The sequence below is a fragment of the Pocillopora damicornis genome, chromosome 14 (assembly GCF_964200805.1).
Source record: "Pocillopora damicornis chromosome 14, jaPocDami1.2, whole genome shotgun sequence".
Classification (NCBI taxonomy): Eukaryota; Metazoa; Cnidaria; class Anthozoa; order Scleractinia; family Pocilloporidae; genus Pocillopora; species Pocillopora damicornis.
The window spans coordinates 5,587,104-5,607,827 of record NC_142683.1 but is presented as its reverse complement, the minus strand read 5'-3'; the positions used below and the strand labels follow the sequence as shown (position 1 = coordinate 5,607,827).

General features: G+C 38.3%; 1 protein-coding gene and 1 pseudogene across 1 annotated transcript; one reads left to right on the top strand and one right to left on the bottom strand.

Moving 5' to 3' along the window:
- Positions 1-1,262: 1,262 nt before the first annotated feature.
- LOC149034148 (substance-K receptor-like) lies at positions 1,263-2,441 on the top strand. The gene has a single exon (XM_089193846.1). It carries the CDS (start codon positions 1,263-1,265, stop codon positions 2,439-2,441), a length of 1,179 nt encoding a protein of 392 aa, XP_089049972.1.
- Positions 2,442-10,854: 8,413 nt separating this feature from the next.
- LOC113686962 (uncharacterized) lies at positions 10,855-19,231 on the bottom strand (annotated as a pseudogene).
- Between the last annotated feature and the right edge of the window lie 1,493 nt (positions 19,232-20,724).

The window sequence follows — 20,724 nt, the reverse complement described above, 5'->3', positions numbered from 1 at the left end:
AAATGTGTCACAAAGGTTATGATTAGTACATATTACTGATAAGAGCACTCGATGAACACCCAACAAATGATTGAGTGGATGAGACCTGAATCAATCTAGGCTAGTCTTTGGTTCTTTGAGCATCTCAAACGCACTGAAATTAACGGACAAGAACTTAAAATAACGGAATATGGATGCATGTAGTATATGCTATGAAATACGGTACACAACTCTCAAATAACGCATTCTAAGAAGACTCATTATATTTCCTTTTTCGGATAAATGCAAGGACATTTTATGAAATTATTAGCTCACTTTTGAGACTAGACTTTAATGAAACTGCATTTTAAAATTATGCAACTCTGTTCTTTAGCGAATATGCTATTAAAGGATCTTTCGAATTAACTCTTCCATGGAAAAGACGATGCGAGTGCAACTCATAGTTTTGTGTGGGAAGTAAACTTACAGTTTCGACACTCATCAAACACGATACGGGATACTCAGATCAAAACTCGAAAGTCTCGGCAGCTACTAATATTAACAGCCCCGACACCAATGTAAACTATGCAGTTCCTTTGGGCATGGAAGGAAAAAAGCCTCTTGAATAAGTCACAATATTTCCATTTTTTTTCGATCCCCAAGGGTTCAATTCATTAACGGGTCTTAGATTACAATTTTGGTGTCGCCAAAGTTAAAGCTGTATTTGTTTTCTCTCAAGCATTCTAAAAGAGTAGGGTGAGAAAATAGCGAGAATGTACTCAAATACGGAACACAAAGTAAATTGCATCGGAAAGATCGGAAATAGCGCGTTTTAACTTCAAAGACAACCTAATTGAAATCTTTAATAAAGTTGGCGAAAGTACAAATTGTCCTCAATAATATTAATTGGGAATTTTCTATTGTTAGTTTCTTTGCATTTTCTCATGCTTTGAATGGATAGGATCGATTTGAGTGAGAAAAATCTTCAGTGGAAAAACTGTTACCGTCGCAGACTTAATTTCACTCTGTTTAGAAGCGTTTGGGTGAGATAACCATAAATATCTTTTGACGGAAGTCACTCGCAAGAAAAAAAATTGGAGGATCTTATTTGCAGAAACACCCGCTTCGCAGCAATAGCTGTTGACTTAAAATTGCCATAAATAAACATTTAACATTGAAAAGTCAGCTAGTGTTTGATAATCCTACGAGTACATCTGAAGGCTGAAATAACAAACATTTCGCAGGGAAAACGAAAGAAGAACTGATTCCTTTGAATCCTCCAGTTTACAGTGCACTTCCTTACGATGAACAACACCTCGTCTCCTTACTTAATCTGCATCAATGCGGAAATTAAGAATGGATTTACAAATTGCACTAAGAGCAATGCAACGGTTTCCCTTCCTATCATGAATATTGCAAATCAAGCTGTGGCTCAAGAACCGCTAATTTCAACGGTTTTCAAAGTTCTGGCCTTGGTGATTGTCATAATACTTTCGCTTGTCGGGAATTTTCTCACAATCGGCTCAATTTACCAAAACGTGAACAAGCGGATGCGAACTCTGAGTAACTACCTGATTGTCAATCTCAACATTGCTGATCTGCTTATTACTATATGTAATATGCCTCGAATGATACTTATTCTCCTGGTGGGTTTTGAGTGGCGCATCGGGGGCAACTTTGGACTTCTCCTCTGCAAAATAACCAGCACTGTTCCTTTGTTATCTTTGCTCGTTTCCACATCGAGCTTTGTGTTCATCGCTTTGGATAGATTCCTTGCCGTATTTTTTCCGCTGCGACGCCCCATGACCAGAAATGTTATGGTTGCAATAATCGCCTTCACATGGATTCTTCCATGTTGCAGTTATTCTTTGCTATTCCACTACGCAACACTGAAAGATATATACGGAAAGACATATTGTGTCACTTCTATCCAAACAGATCTCTTGAAAACCCCAGAATTATTTCGTACCTTCTTTATCCTCGATTTTATCATCATGTCTGGAATTCCAATCGCTGCTGCCACAACTTTTTACACAGCTATTGGGCTTAAAATGTGCACTCGAGTAACCCCTGGGATTCAAACAGCTTCCAATGCCGCCCGGAATCGTATGGTCTGTCGTAAGGTGATATCTATGCTCGTTGCGGTCCTTATAGCATTTTGCATTTGCTGGATACCAACCTGGGCTTCCTTGGCCTGTCTATATTTGCCACAAAGGGGATTCTGCAACAGTTATGACTTCTTCTACTTCAAGTTTTTCATGTCATACTTTAACAGTGCGGTGACGCCTTACATCTACCCTGTCTTTAATCAGAACTTCCGTGAAGGATATGTGTACATTCTTACGCAAATTACTGGGAGGTGCTGTTTTTGGAAGATGTGCCGCTGCTGCAGTTATGCTCAAGTGCTCCCTCAACAGGAAGAAAAGCCAGGCACAACTTCGAGTAGAACTGAGAGATTGTGTTTAAACACAACTGAGCTCTGATGTAAAAAAAATCGATAGGATTACTTCGGGATGCTTGTAATTATCTGATGGGACTCTTGACGGGGTGCTTATTGCAATTTGAAAAACATGAGAGGCCCGAAACAAGCAAAAAATAGGAAATAACAAAGGAAATAACTCCTAAGAAAGGTCTTCTTTGCCTCAAGAAAGAGCACGCGCCTGCACGATTTTTGAAAGAGTGTATGATAATGCTCAGAAGATCACAATGCTTTTGGATACTCTTGAGTACACAAATATTTGTTTTGTTTCAATTTTCTTTTTCGATAAGGCGTGCAATCGATAATGATGTTTTTTTAAAACTGAGAACACATTCAATAGCAATGAATAAATTAATAAAAGGTCTTAAATAAGGCAGTTAAATTTGATGAAAACATTATTAAGAACTCTTTTAAGTGCGGAAATAGATGAAGCTAACAGTTCTGCTCTTGCTTTTGGACCTCAAGAAATGTACGTGTCCGTTAAATTTTTTTAAGGGTGCCAATGGTATAATAGTCAAAAATAAATTATTTGTGACACCTTAGTACATCAATGTTTTCGTTTGTTTGTTCTTTTTTAATTTTTAATATTTTCATTCGATAAGGCGCGAAATCGGTGAAGATGTCTTATAAAACTAAGTACACATTGAAAGCGTGGAAGAAAGTAATAAAATGTCTAGAATAAGGCAATTAAACTTTGATCGACAGCACGATTAAAAACTACCCTTAAAGTTGGGCAACAGATAAAGCTAAAAATTATCACTTTGCTTCTCTCAGTGTACCAAATGAAAATTATTTACTTTTACGAACTAATGATGTAACGGTAAAAAATATAGATAATTCAACATCTCTAAGCTCGGTTTCCATAACTTTGGTGTCGCCTGAGTACATGAGTGTTTGTTTTGTTTCAATTTTTTTATTCTATAAGGCTAGATATCGGTCATGTTGTCGCTTTAAACTGATAATACATTAAATAACGTTGAACAAATCAATAAGAGGTCTAGAATAAGGCAGTTAAATTCTGACAACATGATTATTTAACAACTCCTTTGAAGTTTGGCAAGCGATGAAGCCAACAATTAACATCTTGCTTTGTGTTGACGTATTGCTTGTCTTCACCATGACAGCCATTCAATGTAACTCATATCTTTGTTTTTTCTCGAGCTTTGAATTCTATTAAGCGCTAACAGCTTGAGTGCAAAAGTCAATTGGAAAGGTGTTCTCAGCAAAAAAGTTAATATACCTATGACAAGTTCTTTGAAGTTTTTTTGAAGGTCTAATTGGTTTCAACGAATGATTAAATACAGATGTCTTCTTTTGATAGAAGTGAGCTGCCAAGACACAAAGACTATCGTTTCACAAGAACAACGGCTTAATAACTGTTTTCATATGATTGTCTTTAAAGAGCAGTTACCGTTTTAATTGCAACCACACTTTAATATTATGTTGACAACATCTGTTGGCTGAACTAGCAGCTTTTCAAGTAGCAAGACGGGAAGAAATTGTGTCGAAACCTTTGGTTAAACGTTGTCTTTCGAGCAGTGATCATGAGTTTCGCCATCCATCCATTTGCTGAATCGTTTTCTTTATTTTCGGATGTGTCGAATGGATCTTCAAATTGGACAAACAGCAATGCTACGGTTCCTCGACCACTCGCAAACCAGATATTAGTCAAGGAGCCGTTAGCTTCAACGGTTTTTAAAGTTCTAGCTTTGGCAATCGTCATAATTCTATCCCTGGTTGGGAATTTCCTCACAATTTCCTCAGTTTATCAAAATATGAACAGACGAATGCGAACTCTGAGCAACTATCTGATTGTGAATCTAAGTGTGGCGGATCTGCTTGTTACTGTATGTAACATACCACGTATTATTTCCATATTGTTGGTGGGTTACGAGTGGTTGATAAGAGGAAAGTTTGCTCTTTTCTTGTGTAAAGTCACCAGCGCTGTACCTTTTGTTGCTTTGCTCGTTTCTACTTTGAGTTTTACGTTTATCGCTTTGGATAGATTCTTAGCAGTATTTTATCCACTCCGACGCCCCATGACCAAAAAAATTATGGTTGGAATAATCGCCTTCACATGGATTCTGTCATGCTGTTGCTACGCTCTGGTATTCCATTACGCAACGCTGGTAGAAATAAATGGAAAGACATATTGTGCTAACCGTATTGTGAAAGATCTTTTGAAATGACAAGAAAATTTCCGTACTTACTTGATCTGCGATTTTATTCTCGTGACTGGAATACCGATTGCTACGACTACAATATTGTACATCGTAATTGGGGTGAAAATGTGCACTCGAGTAACTCCAGGGAATCAAACTGCCGCCAATGCTGCCCGGAATCGTACAGTTAATCGTAAGGTGATATCTATACTTGTTGCAGTCCTCATTGCATTCTGCATTTGTTGGATGCCAACTTGGGTTGCCTTGGCCTGTTTGAATGTGCCACCACCGAGAATGTGCCACAATGATGACTTCGCTTACGTCAGGTATTTCCTGTCCTACTCAAACAGTGCAGTGACACCGTATATCTACCCTGTTTTCAATCAGAGTTTTCGAGAAGGTTACCTGCATGCTTTGAGGCAAATTGCTTCATGCTGCTGTTTTCGGAAGATTTGTCAACGCTGCGGCAATAATCAAGTGCTCCCGTCAGAAGAACGAACGACAGCTACTACTGCTTCTAGAACGGACAGAACGCGCTTTAATACCACTGAGCTGTGAGATCCTAATAAGAACCTAATAACATATGCAAGACAAAAACTAGTATAAAGATTCTAAGTTGAACTTTTGAAGAGCCTTTTAAACACTTTGAGATTATCTGAGTTTCTAATGTATGACGGTAGCCTATTCCACAGCTTGCAAGCTATAAATGGATGTGATTTATGCATCCACTTAACAAACTTAGCGGAAAGTTAAACTGACACGAGCGACTTAGTCCTTTCAAAGATCGTATCTCTGCCAATACTGTCCATAGGTATTTACTTGATGGTAGTAATAGGATCGACCTTACCCCGCAGCCAATTTTTGTCGGTAGAAAACTAGACCTTACAAGACCTTAGGCCAAAGGAAGTCAAGCCTTCCATTGTGAATCAACACTGAGTTGTTTAACACTTGTCATGTGATCTGTGCGATGCAGATCATGTCGATGACACAGCCCGACACTGTTGTATAACGCATTGCTAACAGTAAAATAAACAAAAAAGAAACAACAACAAAATAATCATAGCTTTAAATTTCGGGTGGAATTACACGCGCCAACTCCCCGCATGGTGTTGTTTGACAATTGGGCATAAGCAAGAGACCATAAGCTCGTGGACAAAAGTAACAACCTTCCTATCGATCCACTAGAGTCCTTTATTTGGTCAGATGTTCTTTGATATTTGATATTCCAAATTAAGGCTGTTGGCAATTAGGCTAACAACAAAGCGAGTTAGGCCAGAATTGATAAAAAAAAGGGAGTGCCTCAAAGGCCGACAAGGCGAAATTTGGAAACTTTTGTGTTCGAGCGAGTGGGTAGTTGCTATTCGCCTTTGGGGGTAGCAATTTTGAAGAGATCCGTCAACTTTTATTGAATTTATTGGCCCTCGAGTGGCGACGGTTGGTTCTCGGGACCGGTTCCGACCTTCCTTTCGCGTGTTGTGCGGTAGGGAGTCGACAAAATAGCTTTAAAACGGTCGGAAGCGACAAGGCGGCAACGGAGTAAAGGTAAAGAGAATTAGCACATTATATTTCTTGTTTCATTATCATTTCTATTTGTTTGTATTTCTTTTTTCTTTTTCTTTTTCTCTACTCTTAAAATTCATTATCTACTCCTATTGATGACCTTTAAACCTAAAAATCACACAGTGTAGCCAAGGGCCGCCGCGCTTGGACCTGTCACGCTAAGTGACCTATACACCACTGCCCTGATACTCCGCTGGCTGTAGTGTAACGAAGGCCTGAAAAACATGGCGGATCTTTCGAAAGATCTCCCTCTCACATTTCGTGTTGCAGAACCAAGCGATTTTGACGAAATTATAAGGTTATCAAGTGAAGTTTTCCCAAGGGGAAGTGACTATCTTCAGCACAAGATCAATAAGTGGCTTCAGATGAACAATTTGGCCATGTTGCTTGCATTTGTCGATGAGAAATTAGTCGGGTTACAAGCTTGCTTCATCGTGGATGAGGGACAAACATTTGTTCGTCAGGCGATGCGGTTCGTTCCAGACTTACAAGGCAGAGGTCTCTCGCGAAAACTTTCGCAAGCCATGGATGCCTACGTTCGGAAGAACTTCCCAAGTGTTCGGAGGTTGCGTTTTACAAACTATGTTTATCGCGAATACTCGTCTGCAACGAAGATGGTTTTAGAGTTGGATAATTTAGGGTACAGAGTGGAGCACTTACCGCTTGATCCTCACATGCCTTGCTCAGTGAAAAATTCAGAGCTTGTTTCATGTACTAAGAAATATTTCTCAGAAGTCATTCTGTCTCGCGCATTTTCACACAAACTCTTCCCACTTAATGTCCTAATTGTTGACTGGTGCCCTTTCGAGGCTCTCTGTTCAAATATCGATTACATTTTACAAGACGACGATTTATTACTGACCGAAAGATGTGACGAATACGAGATGCCGAGGTCTTTTAGCTTTGGTCGGCTATCACCGAAAGCAAAAGTTAAGGAGTGGATCGTGTCAGTGTACACTGACGACCCAAGGCTATTTGAAGCTCATGTTATTCAACACTACTACCACGCTTGCAAGATCATCAAGGAAGAATTTACTTTTGTGTCTTTCCATGACAAAGGGCTGAGGAACCTTGGAAAAAAGACACTGGAAGAGAAACTAAACTTGCAGCATGATGAGTTTTATACGAATGAATCTCTTTTCTTGTATGAAAGGGATTTTGGTATGGTAGATTCAGGCAACGTTTGTGAGGGAAAATAACTGTGAAGTACACAAATAGAATTATTTCAGAACTCAGCATTGCTAATGTGCAATGAGAAAGTTACTTAAATATTTATTTAGTTCTCAAGCATAATTTTTTTCATTAGATAGCATTTTCTGTTACATTGTCACTGTGCCATCAACTGAAAAATGTGGTGAGCATTCAAACTCATAGGTTGCTATGATGTTTGAAAGTGAAAGCCCATTGTGTATGCAGGAATACTGAAAATAAATTAATGGCTGGTGACGATGGAAATCTTGATCGAACTGAGCTACTGTTTCAGGCCGAAAGCTTCCTTCTCTAGTGAGTCTAATTCATCAGCCATGATAATGCTGAATTCTAAGATTCTGAACACCCCACCGCCATATAAAATTGTCTGTTCTTAGCTGCCTTCCATCTTGAAGGTATCAGAGGTTTTTAGAGGGAAAAAAATTATGTATCGCACTATGGCGATACAATTTGGAAACCCTCTAAGCCACTCCTTAATTGTTGATGTAACGTAATAGTTAATTACTGATGACATCCTAATGACACCAATTGTAGTTTCACGTGAGTAACTTTGAGACGCAATTTAGAAGAACAGCACCGGTTGTTTGACGCCACCTCGGCTCATTAAGTTCATAATTAAAACATTGTGGTATACAAACATCAACTTACGCCAAATAACTTTGAGCTTCTACAATGACACATTCGACCTGTCATACGCTTAAATTAAGGCAATAACTGACTAAAGATAATTGAGTTAAATCAGCCGTCACTAAGATACCTAAAAGTTTTTACTTTGAAAATCATGTACTTTTTCTCCCATCCAATGTATTTCATTACTTCACCTTTACACCACACGACTATTAGCTTTCACAAACACATCTGTTCAACACTATTAGGAGACAAGTTTTTTTACTGAGATGCCTTTAATTTCATTCCTTAAGATTGATACCTTTCTTCAATTGACCGGTATGCAACATTCAAGTGATTACTTTGAAATAGGTGTCGATATTAACCAGGGTGTAACAATGGATGGTACTTTGATCCACTCAGCAGTTATTCACGAGGGGGCGTTGGGTCTTTCTGGAGTTTAACATTCTCGCAAATTATTCTATCATTAGTATGACGGCAGAATAGCGGTTTAAAAAAACTTGCCCTGAGCGTTAGAAAATCCCTAACAGTTGGTTGGCTGAGAGGCAGTCGATATTTGCTGGTCTAACAATCTCAGTTATTTGATATACAGTACGCAATTTGTTACAAAGAACAAATTGAACTTCAAAATCTTAAACACTCCGAAGGTACTCAGACATTAGATTAAATAAAGATAGAGCTGAATTAGGCTAATGCATAAAGTTATGAACAGATTATCTTCAGCTCCACTGAATGATTAAAAGAAGACACACCTCGTTTCATTTTCAATTTCAAAACATAGGCACAGGAATTTTAAAGAAGTTCTTCTCTGATTTGTGCACAATTTCATTTTAGGATTAAGACTTAATGAACTCTTCAGAAACGAGACTCGATATCTTTTTTTTTATTTATTTTATTCGCCACTGGAGCTTGATTGAAATAGAAAGAACTGCTCGAACGCGGAGCAGAAGTCCCACTGTCGAGCACATAAATATCAAAGAGCACTTGTTTACAACTTTGGAAGAAAGTGCAAAGCGTCGTTCGGAAGTAATTATCACAAAGACCATAACACAAAGGGAAGTTTTAAAATAGAAGCAGAAAACAGGCGAAACAGACCAATTAAGAACACAAAGAACCTTTGAAGAAATCCATTATTTTACTTGGGAAAATAATTTATTTTCAAACTCTTTAAAAGTTCTGCATTTTCTGTTGCATTGTCACCGTGCAATTACCTGAAAAATGTGTCGAGCTTTCAACTCCTAGGTTGCTATGATGTTTCAAAGTGAAAGCTCTTTGTGCATGCAGGAATACTGACATTATAGAAACCCTTGCATTTTACAATTGAGTAAAATTAATATTAGTGTGACACTTTTGAGTATGGAAATTCATGTTTTGGTGTCAACATTGAAAAATAGCAAAATGATGGAATATATCTTCAACTGTGGGAGTAGTTTATGTTGAAATATTATCCAATCAATAAATAATGCATTCATTAGTTCACCAGTGTCATCAGCCTCATGAAAATCACAAGGAGACAGGTAAAGATTCCTTCAACATTCCATAATGGTTAGAATGTTTGTGGATTATTAAAAATTTCTTGTATATTTATTGATAGAAAACCTTTCATATGATTTAACCTTCCATTGCAAAAAGAAAATGAAATGAAAGTTTCATTAACACAGCCTCCTTCCGATTTCTGGACTTGATTGGTTTCAGTTAGCATTATTTCCCACCTCTAGGTATAATAACTGCAAACTGCATATTTTGTCTATGATAACATTAATAATTATCGTCCAAATTCACGACATCCCCAAAGGTAAGTCTTCAGCTTGTCTTGAACCAAGACCGGTATTGAACCTGGGGCTTCACAAACCGAAGGGATGAAGTACATTTTCTTGCTCTTTTTGAGGAATTCAAAGCCTTGATGCCACTGTACGATATTGCCTTTACCAGCACCACATTTTTCAGATTCTGACTGATTTCTTTTTCAATAAGGACTCGATCCCACACGTTAACCTCTGTGATAAGTTGTCCGCGGCTGTTTTTTTTTTATATTTTATTGTGTTTTTCCGTTTTACATTTTTTAAGAAAAAAAAAAGAAGAAAAAAAATTACAGCAGTATAAAGTAAATAAAATTGTATAAGGTCAGTAAATAAATAAATAAATAAACAAAAATATTAATACAAGGCTACCCAAGGTAAAGTTATTTCAACTGAGGGATTGTAAAAGTTTTTCCCATTTCATTAAGTGCAGGTTTAGTTTTTTCTTTTCTTTAGCTAGGTATTCTTCTATTCTAAAAATTTTTTTAAGGTGCGCGAGGAAGATAATAAAGCTTGGGGTAATAGATTTCTGTCTGCAGAGAAAGATGGTCTGCTTCGCTATTAACATGATGTGATTTAAAAGCATAAAGTGATTATCGACATCAAATAAGCCAAACATAATATTAATTTGATCTGTTAGATCAGGAAGCGTTTCAATACCGCATTCATGTAACCAACTAGAGATTTCTTTCCAGAAAGCTCTAGAGCGTTCACAAAAAGCAAAAAGATGTTCAAGGGTTTCCTAGTTCTTATCACAGAATGAGCATAAAGGTGACTCAACCAGTTTAAGCTTAAATAGTTCAGAGTTAGTAAATAATATTCTATTTAAGATTTTGTACTGAAAATCTCTCGTATATGTATCTAACGCGACCTGGAAAGGGGGGGGGGGGTCCGCGGCTGTTAACAACCATCAGTTTTCCCCCTCCTCGAAGTTCGCCTCTCTGACGGTAGGTGGCTGATAAAATATTCTTTCCGTCTAAATAGTACTGAATCACTCCTGTAAAAACGGACCAAGTCACACAAAACTGATGCCACGGCAAGTCTCCCAACTGTTGCAGCGTTAGCCTGCCAAAAAAAATTAAAAATAGTATATGGATAAAGGCAAAAAGTTGGAACAGCGCTTATGATACACTGCGGTGAAGAATGAATGGTAACAAGTTATATTAATTCAGAGTTACTGCATTGGGTTGCAAGCTAACAACTTAAATTCCCGAGAAAAAATCTAAAGCAAAATTCCGAAGACATTTACAATCGGTGATTCAGCAATTTTCTTAGGAAGTCGATTTTGGCGGGGTTATTTGCCAAATTCCTTTATCCATGACCCCTGCGATACCGGTGCAGAGCCTTACCAACTGAGCAAACAACCAATTAGGAGCTGGTCAAAATAAAAGCGGTTCCAAATAAACCAGCGAAGTGATGAATAAATGACTGTAAATATATGAAAATTATCTATGTCAACTGCAGACAAAGAAACGGATATGGAAGCGATCTTCGTATCTGAGCATCCTGAATACCCAGTTAGAAATAGACACTCACCTGAAGATCCCTGAATTAATAGAGGCTGTTAAATTTTATGCGGTTATTATAATCTTAAAAAGAAAAAGAGTATCATGACACTTACGGACGCATTTCTTGTCTTTCGTCAGTGTTTTGTGTTTTGGACATGCAGGTATGCATTTATTCTGCTCTACGTCAAGAGCAGCTCTGCAAGCGTTACATCCTTCAGGAAATTGGGCGCTGTAAGGGGACTTGCAACCTATAAAAACGACAGAAGTTTGTATTTTGATCGGATATCCAAGTGATAAAACATGTAAACTGTTCTTTGAAAGATCTAAAATGGGCTTAGGGTAGGTGTGGGTGGGCACTTGAACGTTATTTGGACATAACGTGGCCTCGTCGCAGTGTGGGCGCAATCTAACAAAGTTGGCAAGGTTTCATTCTAGGATTATTGTTCAAAGTTTGCTTTCCTATTCTTCCCCTGGTGCTGCTCTGAATGTTGAGGTGCGCTACAACCACATTTTTTTGTCTTATTTCTCTTGTTACCTCAACGTTTTTGTTTATCTCAACATAGCTCTACAGCTGGGCATTAAAATATTCACTAAAACAAACGCAAAGTTTGTTTGTGAGAATTCTTCTGCAAAGTTGAGAGAAATTTTGATGTTATCCAGTACCAAGGAGGGGTTGTGACCCAAATGTGTACAAGCTGTTAAAAGTATATCGACAAATGAATTCACTAATTGCAATATTAAAACAAGAAATAACAAAAGTAGACAGCGAGAATCAAAGATAAGAACAACTTAAAGTAAATCTAAAACTTGATACTTTTTTCGATTGCAGGTCTCACCAGCCAAGGGATCGCAATCCTTATGGCACTTCTGAACGCAAAGGTTTGTCTCCAAATCTTTGACTGTGTCTCCTTTACATTCTGCTTTCGTCAAAGGGCGAGACACGATGTGGGCATTCATTACTTTGGCGGGACTTTGATCATTTCCAAACACGTAGAATCGTACGTTGAGGTGTCCGCCGCTATCAATCAGGTTCAGATAAATATCTCCACTCTCAGATGTACCCAGACTCTTTCCATACTCAATAAGGGTGCTCTCCTCCGATTCCGTGATACAAACAAAGTACGACTGATAAAGGGAAGCATCTCCAAGTGCCCGAGCGTTTAGGTTTGATGTTGATGTCTTTAGAGAAGTACCCTAAGAGAGGTAATGATCGATAATAAAACACTTGAATAAAAAGGTAAATTTGAAGTTGGAAACAGCTCAGATTCAAATTAATTGCATTTTAGGAAAGATTAACCCAAACTCAAATTTATTGATTGTATAATCATCGTCCCAAAAAGGTTGTGGTTATTCACAAGGTGAACACACTGTAGTGAAGTAGTACCTGGGGTCTCACTATCAGAGATAAACAATTACACTCAACTGCAAACAAGGCCGCAAGTTTTGCAAAGGAGTGGAAAGTGTTGTGCTGCTCAGCATCTAGATTAGTTCCAGTGTTATCTTGAATGAATATCCTATAATTTTAACACTAAAAGGAATAACAATTGCTTCTTCTTAAAAATCAAAAATTGAAGTTCTATCACGAAGTCTTACCTTATAAGTAGAAATCATGCCAGGAGATATTTGCACTAAAGGAGGCGAATCTGGTTCCTTAGGTAAAGCTGCGAACACAACAAACAATGATGCAGTAAAATGCAAGCATTTACCCCTAGTGTCCGTTGGATCAAATCGAAGCGCATTTGACCATTTTACCCGGCAGGGTGGGACTGATTTTGGAGGCCGACTTCATGTGGATCTTTTGTCAGATCTTGTGGAAAACTTATACAACCGTGCTAACTGAGTGCCGATCATTTCCTCCGTTAGAGAGGAAAGAAAGTTTTCGATGCCTTGAAGTCGCTGGGGTACAGAACAAGACTGCCATCGGCTTCATTAAAAGTAAGCACAAGTCCAAAAATAGACATTTTTCTCAGAGAAACTTTGTTGGTGTTACTGTTACTGTACACACCGAACAAATGAAAAGAATTATTCCTGTCGCTTTTATACCATATGTTTTTATATAATCTAACAAGGCGGGTCTTGTCATGACCAATATTGAAAGCTGAACGGTGTGCATTGGTGTCCATGTCAAATGATACCTTCCAAGTTGTGCTGTCTTTCATGATATTCGTCCAAGTTGGAATCTCAACACTTTCTAAAAAAAGGGACTCTTTGCAATTGGATCATCTTTGAAGGGTTGGTCGTTTTGTGATTTGCAGGCATTCAACTCGATATCAGAAATAGACATTGCACCCTTAAATAAAATACAAATTAGGGGTATTCAAATAAAGAATAATTGTTACGTCGTAAGTTATTTAATCCCTAGTCTCATTCTTCTTGCTCAATGCAGTGTAGTCTCTAATTTTATTCGCATGAATCAACAATCCCAATTTGGTACGTACACCGTTATACCAATGTAGCAGTCATTTAAGTTAATTAATGTAAAAGATTACTGTTGGATTCCCAAAGGAACCGAAAACCTTTAGTTTTATACCTGTCATAAGAACTTCGCAATGGACCTCGCTCACCATAGAGTCTCTATTGCTCAGTGGTGGAGCATCGGGGCGTGGAATCCGAAGGTCTGAGGTTCGACTCCTCATGGGGACTCAGAATTTTTCTTTGTCTCAAGCTTGTGACAAGACGAGAAACATCTTTTCTATATTATACCTCTTCCATATAAATCTCGATGGCCCTTTTCAAGCTTAGCCTTCGTCTTTGTACAGAATCTTCCAGTGCTTGGCGACTGTCAAACTCACAGTAGTACCGCCTCGTTCCATTATTAACTTCGACTTTATAGTATTTTACAGTTTTGCCTCCTTTTTCTTCCGTCTTTAAGTGCGCAGCATTTCCTTCGCAACCCCAATTTACCGTTTCATCTTGAAATAGGTCATTAGCCCTAAAATTGAGAACTTCGGTGATAGATCCTATTTGAAAACGGAAGGCCTTCGGATAGTCTGGAATCGTCTGCAACCACTCTTTGAATTCTGTTTTAAAGGTCCGCGAGTACACATCCGACAGAATAGATGCAATATGCTGACTGCCTCCGTGGGCGACTACCGAGGTTGACGTAGTCTTTGTCTGCTTTCTACTGCTCTCACCTGTCCTGTAAGATGAACTGGCTCCAACACTAGCAAACAAAGTTTTAAACTCCATTTCCATTTGGATTTCAAATTCCTTTTGGCTTTTTGCGTCCTCAGCATCCATCGTTTTGCGTATCTCCAACTGGCCGCCAAACTTTGCGGATTTGATAAAATGTGTACCCCAACGCTAAATAAAGTTTTCTAGAGAATCAAAGACACTGTACGTTTGAATAATTAATGCAGATTTAAACCTAGACTCTTAAAAAAAATGAATCGGTTTGTTTTAGGATGCATAGTTTTCATTAATCATTGAAAAATCGCTGTCTCAACCAGACTGAATGAGGCCTATATCTTTTGGATGAGAAGTTCGGATCTGTGTCATTATCAGAGCAACAGCACCCCTACCCCTCTCGTCACCCAGCAACAATCAACTGATGAAAATTTAAGGATACTGTTATGTCAGGGGAGGAGAAGGTGCGTAGCTGATCCAGAAATTCTATAGAATTGTCATTCTTCACGACATTTTGCTCACAACCATTTCCTAACAACCCGTCGATCAAAGTCAGGGCAGAGTTTCTTAATGGAAAGCTGATGCTTTACATTCATTCAGCTGTCATTATAAGATACTTAACGGTATTTCAGAGGTCCGCCTGCCAAGAAGGAGGAAGTTGGTAAATTCATAAATTCTCGTAGAAATGACATGCTAAGATCTTGTGGCTTGACTTCATCCATAAATATTTCATATCTGAGAGGCAAAAAAAATTGGTTTGTTTGAAATAGAAAAATAGCTGACTGTAGTCTATTTAACGGATCAACAGTGGTTTAGCGTGGTCTGTACTTTATCGACAGCGATATTCCTCATCACAGTGGTCAAGTGTTGTGGACTCACGAGGCAACAAATTTTGACCCCTGTTAAGAAATAGAGAATAATAGATGGGCGTGCGTAGATATGGAATTTCTCTTCGAGTGTTTAACTCGATAGCTCACGAGTGGCATGGGCGCAGCGAAAGAGTGAGATGAACACGAGAAGAGAAATTCCATATCTGCAAGCAGACATGTATTATTTTGTTTATCATATAAACACAATAGCCCTTAATTGAGAAGAAAATCTGCCTTCATTAATGAATGGAAGTAAATGAATCGACAATCCCCAAATAACAATCGTAGAGTGCGTTGGCGCTAACTCTTAAGATGGAAAAATGTGTTGAATCGTGATTACAAAAACAACAATGGTCGTAACTTTCAATTTACAAAATTCTCATTTATTGACTTTGTCCTTACCGACAGAAGAAGTCTTTCAGGTAAACGGCCAAATCGGCCGATGGCAAATCTTCCAGTTGTCGATTTTCATTCTCAGCCGAGAGAAATGCCAACACTAAAGCCACTTAATGCGTAACTTTCGGTTTTTCTTTTAGTTTGTTGGTTTTCTTCGCCTTGTAGGAAAGTTTGAACCTCTCTGTCTGTCAGCGATACGGATTTTTAAATGTTTTAGCCGTCATAATTTGGTGAAACTCCGACAAACAACTTGTATTGAGAATCGTGAAGGCTTTGCCGTTCATTCATCAACCTGGCCGAGTGGTGCCAAAGGCGAGTGGTGTGTCAGCAGCTGATTGGCCATATCAACACACGTAAAAAAACACAAATTTTTTCACTTGTGTTGGGACGGCTTTTCTCAAGGCCGGAAATCCCTGTATAACATCGTAGTTTATGTGATGAATCATATTCTCTTGCCACTGTCGATTATTTTTTACCACAATATCGACGTCAAGTAAAACCGTTTTTTTTTCAGTACATGACAGATTGACGCGAGCAGCGTTGTCTGTACTCTTATCAGACGGCGATCAGCTTATTCCAATCAGATTGCATCATTACTGCCAATTGTGGCAGTAATGTCATCCCAACGATATCAACGGCAACATCACCATCATCTCCATATTCAGGTATTTACAGTTGTCCAATCATCACTACACAGGTTTATCACGAACCAACAGAATTACCAGCTTCCAGTTGGCTTGTTAGCTCAGTTATTAGCAATGCATATAGCAGAGGTCATGGGTTCCACTTTCGTGCAAGCCTAAATATTTTCAGGCTTTACTTTCACTACCGCTAAAGTAGTGTTCATTACTGCTAAGATCACACATCTCCATCTTCATAGTTGTTTCCTTGGTTGAGTATTATTTTCCCCCTCCACCTTTCAGGCTTCATTAGAGGCTTCAAATTAAATTTTACCTGTCAACATCAACATCCAATACTGCCAGGTACTTCTGGCGAGCAGATGCTGTAGAATCTCCTCAGGCTTCTTTAACCCCTGCAGAGAAACCAAAGTATGAGCCAGAAACGCCCGCCTGTTGTTGAATGTACTTCTGGTATTCCTCACGACTCTCGTACGTTACTAAAGAGGCAGATGTGTCATAGATATCGTGGACGTTCATGGTATCAGGAACATCCAAGCCATCGTACCTTAAAGAGAAAATGACACCAGAGTAGTTCGAGATGTATGATATCCACGGAGGTTTTTTTTTTCTTTTTCTTTTTCTTTTTTTTTTTTTTTTTTTCAATGCAATCGATGTTTTAGTGACCGGGGTAGTATGGTTTTCAAATTCAAATAACTTACGTGGCTTTGTTGGCACAATTTCTTTGAACTATACTTATTTTTCTGGATTCTGGGCTGTATTTTCCTCTTCCATTGAAACCAACTCCCATAAAAGCTACACCATCGATCATACTCTGTCCGAGGAAACATTACGAATCAAAATTTTTTTTTAATCTCTTCCACAACTCAAACATAGGTAATCACTGCCAGGAATTAAATGATACGAACGAATGAGATTTCTGTTCCAAACAAAAAATAATTGCGGTCAAAGGAGCTGTTACGATAGTTTGGATCAATAGCTGCGCAACTACCCCTCCCCTAACCCAAAGACAATCCTAACTTGTTATTGATTGACTGTTGTGGGGTAAGAGGAGGGTGAGGTACGCACTTGTTTAATTGCTGCTATTTATCTATATTTTATATAACTTTTGTATTAATTAACACCAGCTCAGGGATGCCAAAAAAAAAATGGCAAATTAGTTTTAATGAGCAATAGAAGACTGAGAGTATCCACTTAGGAATGACGGAGATTGACAGGCTTTTAAACACGACTTCACTGTCATATATACAAAGCGAAACGCAGATTTCCTCACAGAAAAACTTAAGCGTTTTAAGAAAAGATTTATGTTTCTCTAGTGCCATTTTTTGGGGGATTTTTTACTTAATACGACACTGCCGAATTGCTTCAGTTAAATCTCTTAAATTTGTCTTTGTACAGTCGTTGGCACAAAGCTTAAAATCTTAGGCGCGTGATATTTTAAAACGTCTTCTCGTCTACCCTTATCAAGAACCCTGAAACTCTTAAATTCACGTCTTTATTCGCAGTCTACATTATATGACTTTCAAATATTCACAGTCACAAAAAGAATTTCCAGAGAAGCATTCATATCTTAGCTCGCTCATAATTAATTCGCAGTTAATGTTTATTGACCTGGCAGACGTTTGATTTCCACTTTGCTGTATAGCAAGGATCAGTTTCTTTGTATCCGGTTCCCCAGCACCCGATCATAAGTGCCGTTCCAAGGCCAGCGGGAAACACATGAGGAGTCTCACCTCCTTCTTTTGGCGACTCTTCGCCTCCTGAGACACTTGCATCGATGTGGTATCCAGCGGGGAGAAACAAATCCTCGTTTTCCCATCCTTTGTCTGGAGTGATGTCAAGTTTGATCTATCAATCAATCAATCAATCAAAAGAAAAAATCTGCCATCATTTCGATAAGCCTCTGTGTTATTTGCAATATCCAGTGACATAGGTAAATGTTTTTTGCAAGTCACATCATGTCACGTACCTAGACCTTTCACAGCTAAGCGGTTGTGTATTAGTTATAGTTACACGGTACGATCTGGATAGGAGATTAACCTCTTTTATCCCATAACAGAATTAATATTTGAGAACTATGAAGTGATAAAGCCTGAAGTGCATGTTTATCTCATTGAGCACATGTCTCTCTTGTTTTTGTTTTTGTTTTTTTTTGGCAATAATTGTCTGTTGTAAAATGTCATGTGATTTGTAGGAATCATTGTTGGTAATTCTTTCCCAATTTTAAATCAGTGGTTAAGAAAGAGAGAGAGAGGGAAAAAAGGCTAATGGACACAGTCCAGCCAAACGTTCCCTATTCCATCGGGAGTCCTGCTTGGGTGATTTATTTATTGCCAAGGTATCTGCCTGCCAAGAATGATGCTATCACCTGCCTGGATGCTTTCATTGGAGAATACCGATTTATTAGACATTCGACTTCGAATATTGCATTTCTAGTTTTTTCATTGGTTTACTCAATTTCGGTTATCAGCTTATATTCTGAGTTACCTTGTAGTCCATTCGCACTTGTAAGATACGAGATTGGTTATAGGCAGCTCGGCGCCTTGTTAGCTTTTACCATCTCAATCCTAACGTGCTCATGGAAAAATTGAATAATTAAGACGAACGGTTTTGTTCGAGTGATCCCAATTAAATGGATGAAATTTTTTTATTCTGGATTTTCAGTTGGTGTGCACCGATCTGAAGTGATCAAAATTAACTCTGTAGGGTTCCTCTTAAATAATGAGCGGTGGGTGCCGGCTTACAGTTTTATTTTTCTCTTTCCCCGCGTCGTATTTACCGACATCCTTTTTCAGAAAATCTGCAGCCTTTTGTTGGGCGTCATCAATTATCTGTAACTGCCTGTCCACAAGCTTCCCTGCCACCTCGGTTCCCTTGCCAAAACCATAGCATCCTTTCATGTGAAATCATGAGATAGTTCCTACCCTCTGAAAGTGCGGCGGAACAATTGCTCTTGGGCTAAGCTGTCACCTGGCTCGACAATAGGATTTCACACAGGTACTTAATTACTTATAATTACTTAAACTGATAATAGAGAGACCATGCAGAACAACACCGTAAAATAATTGACAGACAATTAAGAAATCTTGATTATTCGATTTAAATACGAACTGAAAACATCTTGACATGCAAATATAAATAACTAAGTTATGATAATTATATCCGATGCGTGTAATGTTTTAGCCCATGAAACCTGTTACGACGGGAAGTTCTAGAGTCCTCTGTGGTAGAGAGATGTTCTCGTGGCAGCTTAATCATCGACAATAATCTTCGTCGAATCTTCCGGAAAAAGAAATAAGCAACTAACAATTAGGTGTTGTGGTGAAATCATTAGACTTGCATGCTGTCAATGCTTCGATGAACGCAATAAACCAAAATGATAAAGCAATTTTTGTTACCTTTACTTGTTATACATAATTACTTATTCTGACAATAGAGAGACTACACAGTACAACGTAACATCGTAAAAAAATCGACAGACAATAAATCTTGATTATTCGATGTAAATTACAAACTAAAAAAGCTTGACACGGAAGAGTAACTATCTGAGTTATTATTATCATTATATTGTATGGGTAAACCTTTCAGCGATGGACATAGTTCTAGAGGTTTATTGGTGGAAAGATATATGCCCTCGCTGCAGCCTAATCATTTACAATAATCTTCGTCAAATCTTCCAGAAAAAAAAAAGAAATACAAAAAAACATTATTGCGATTTAGTGATATTTTCATTCATTCCCTCTGGGAAAGCGATCTACACGCAATCACTGCTGCAAAGAGACCTATGAATACTGAGCTGACATCCCGCCTCGCTCAAACCACCGCAGTTTACATAGATGATTTTTATACATTCACAGTCATTTATTCACACGTCACGGGTTTATTTGGAACCAGCATGATGACCTGCTCCCATTTGGCTTGTTAGCTCAGAGAGACGGCGCCGAAGGAGAATTGACAGATAATTAGGAAATTTAGGCAATTGGAATTAATTCACAAACTAAAAATAGCGTTTAATGTAAATATAAATAACAAAGTAATGACAAATATATCACATTCGTAAAATGATTAAGCCTACAAAATCTATTCAGTAAGAAAGATGTTCTAGCTGCAGCTTAGTCATCAATAATAATCTTGGTCGCATCTTCTCGGGCCGGAAAAAAAGAAACAAGCAACAGACCATCAGATGTTGTGATGCTCTCATTCATTCCTTCTAGAAAGGCGATTTGCATGTAATAAACACGTTGCTAAACGCACCAAACAAATTGATATGGTAATTAATAAAGGGGGTAAGTTTCTAAAAAAACTGTGGTGCGGCGTCGGTGGGAGAGTATAAGTGCTCTGACGACGGACTAACGCTCGAGACGTCGGCCTTTAAACTCTTTACAGTGGCCAA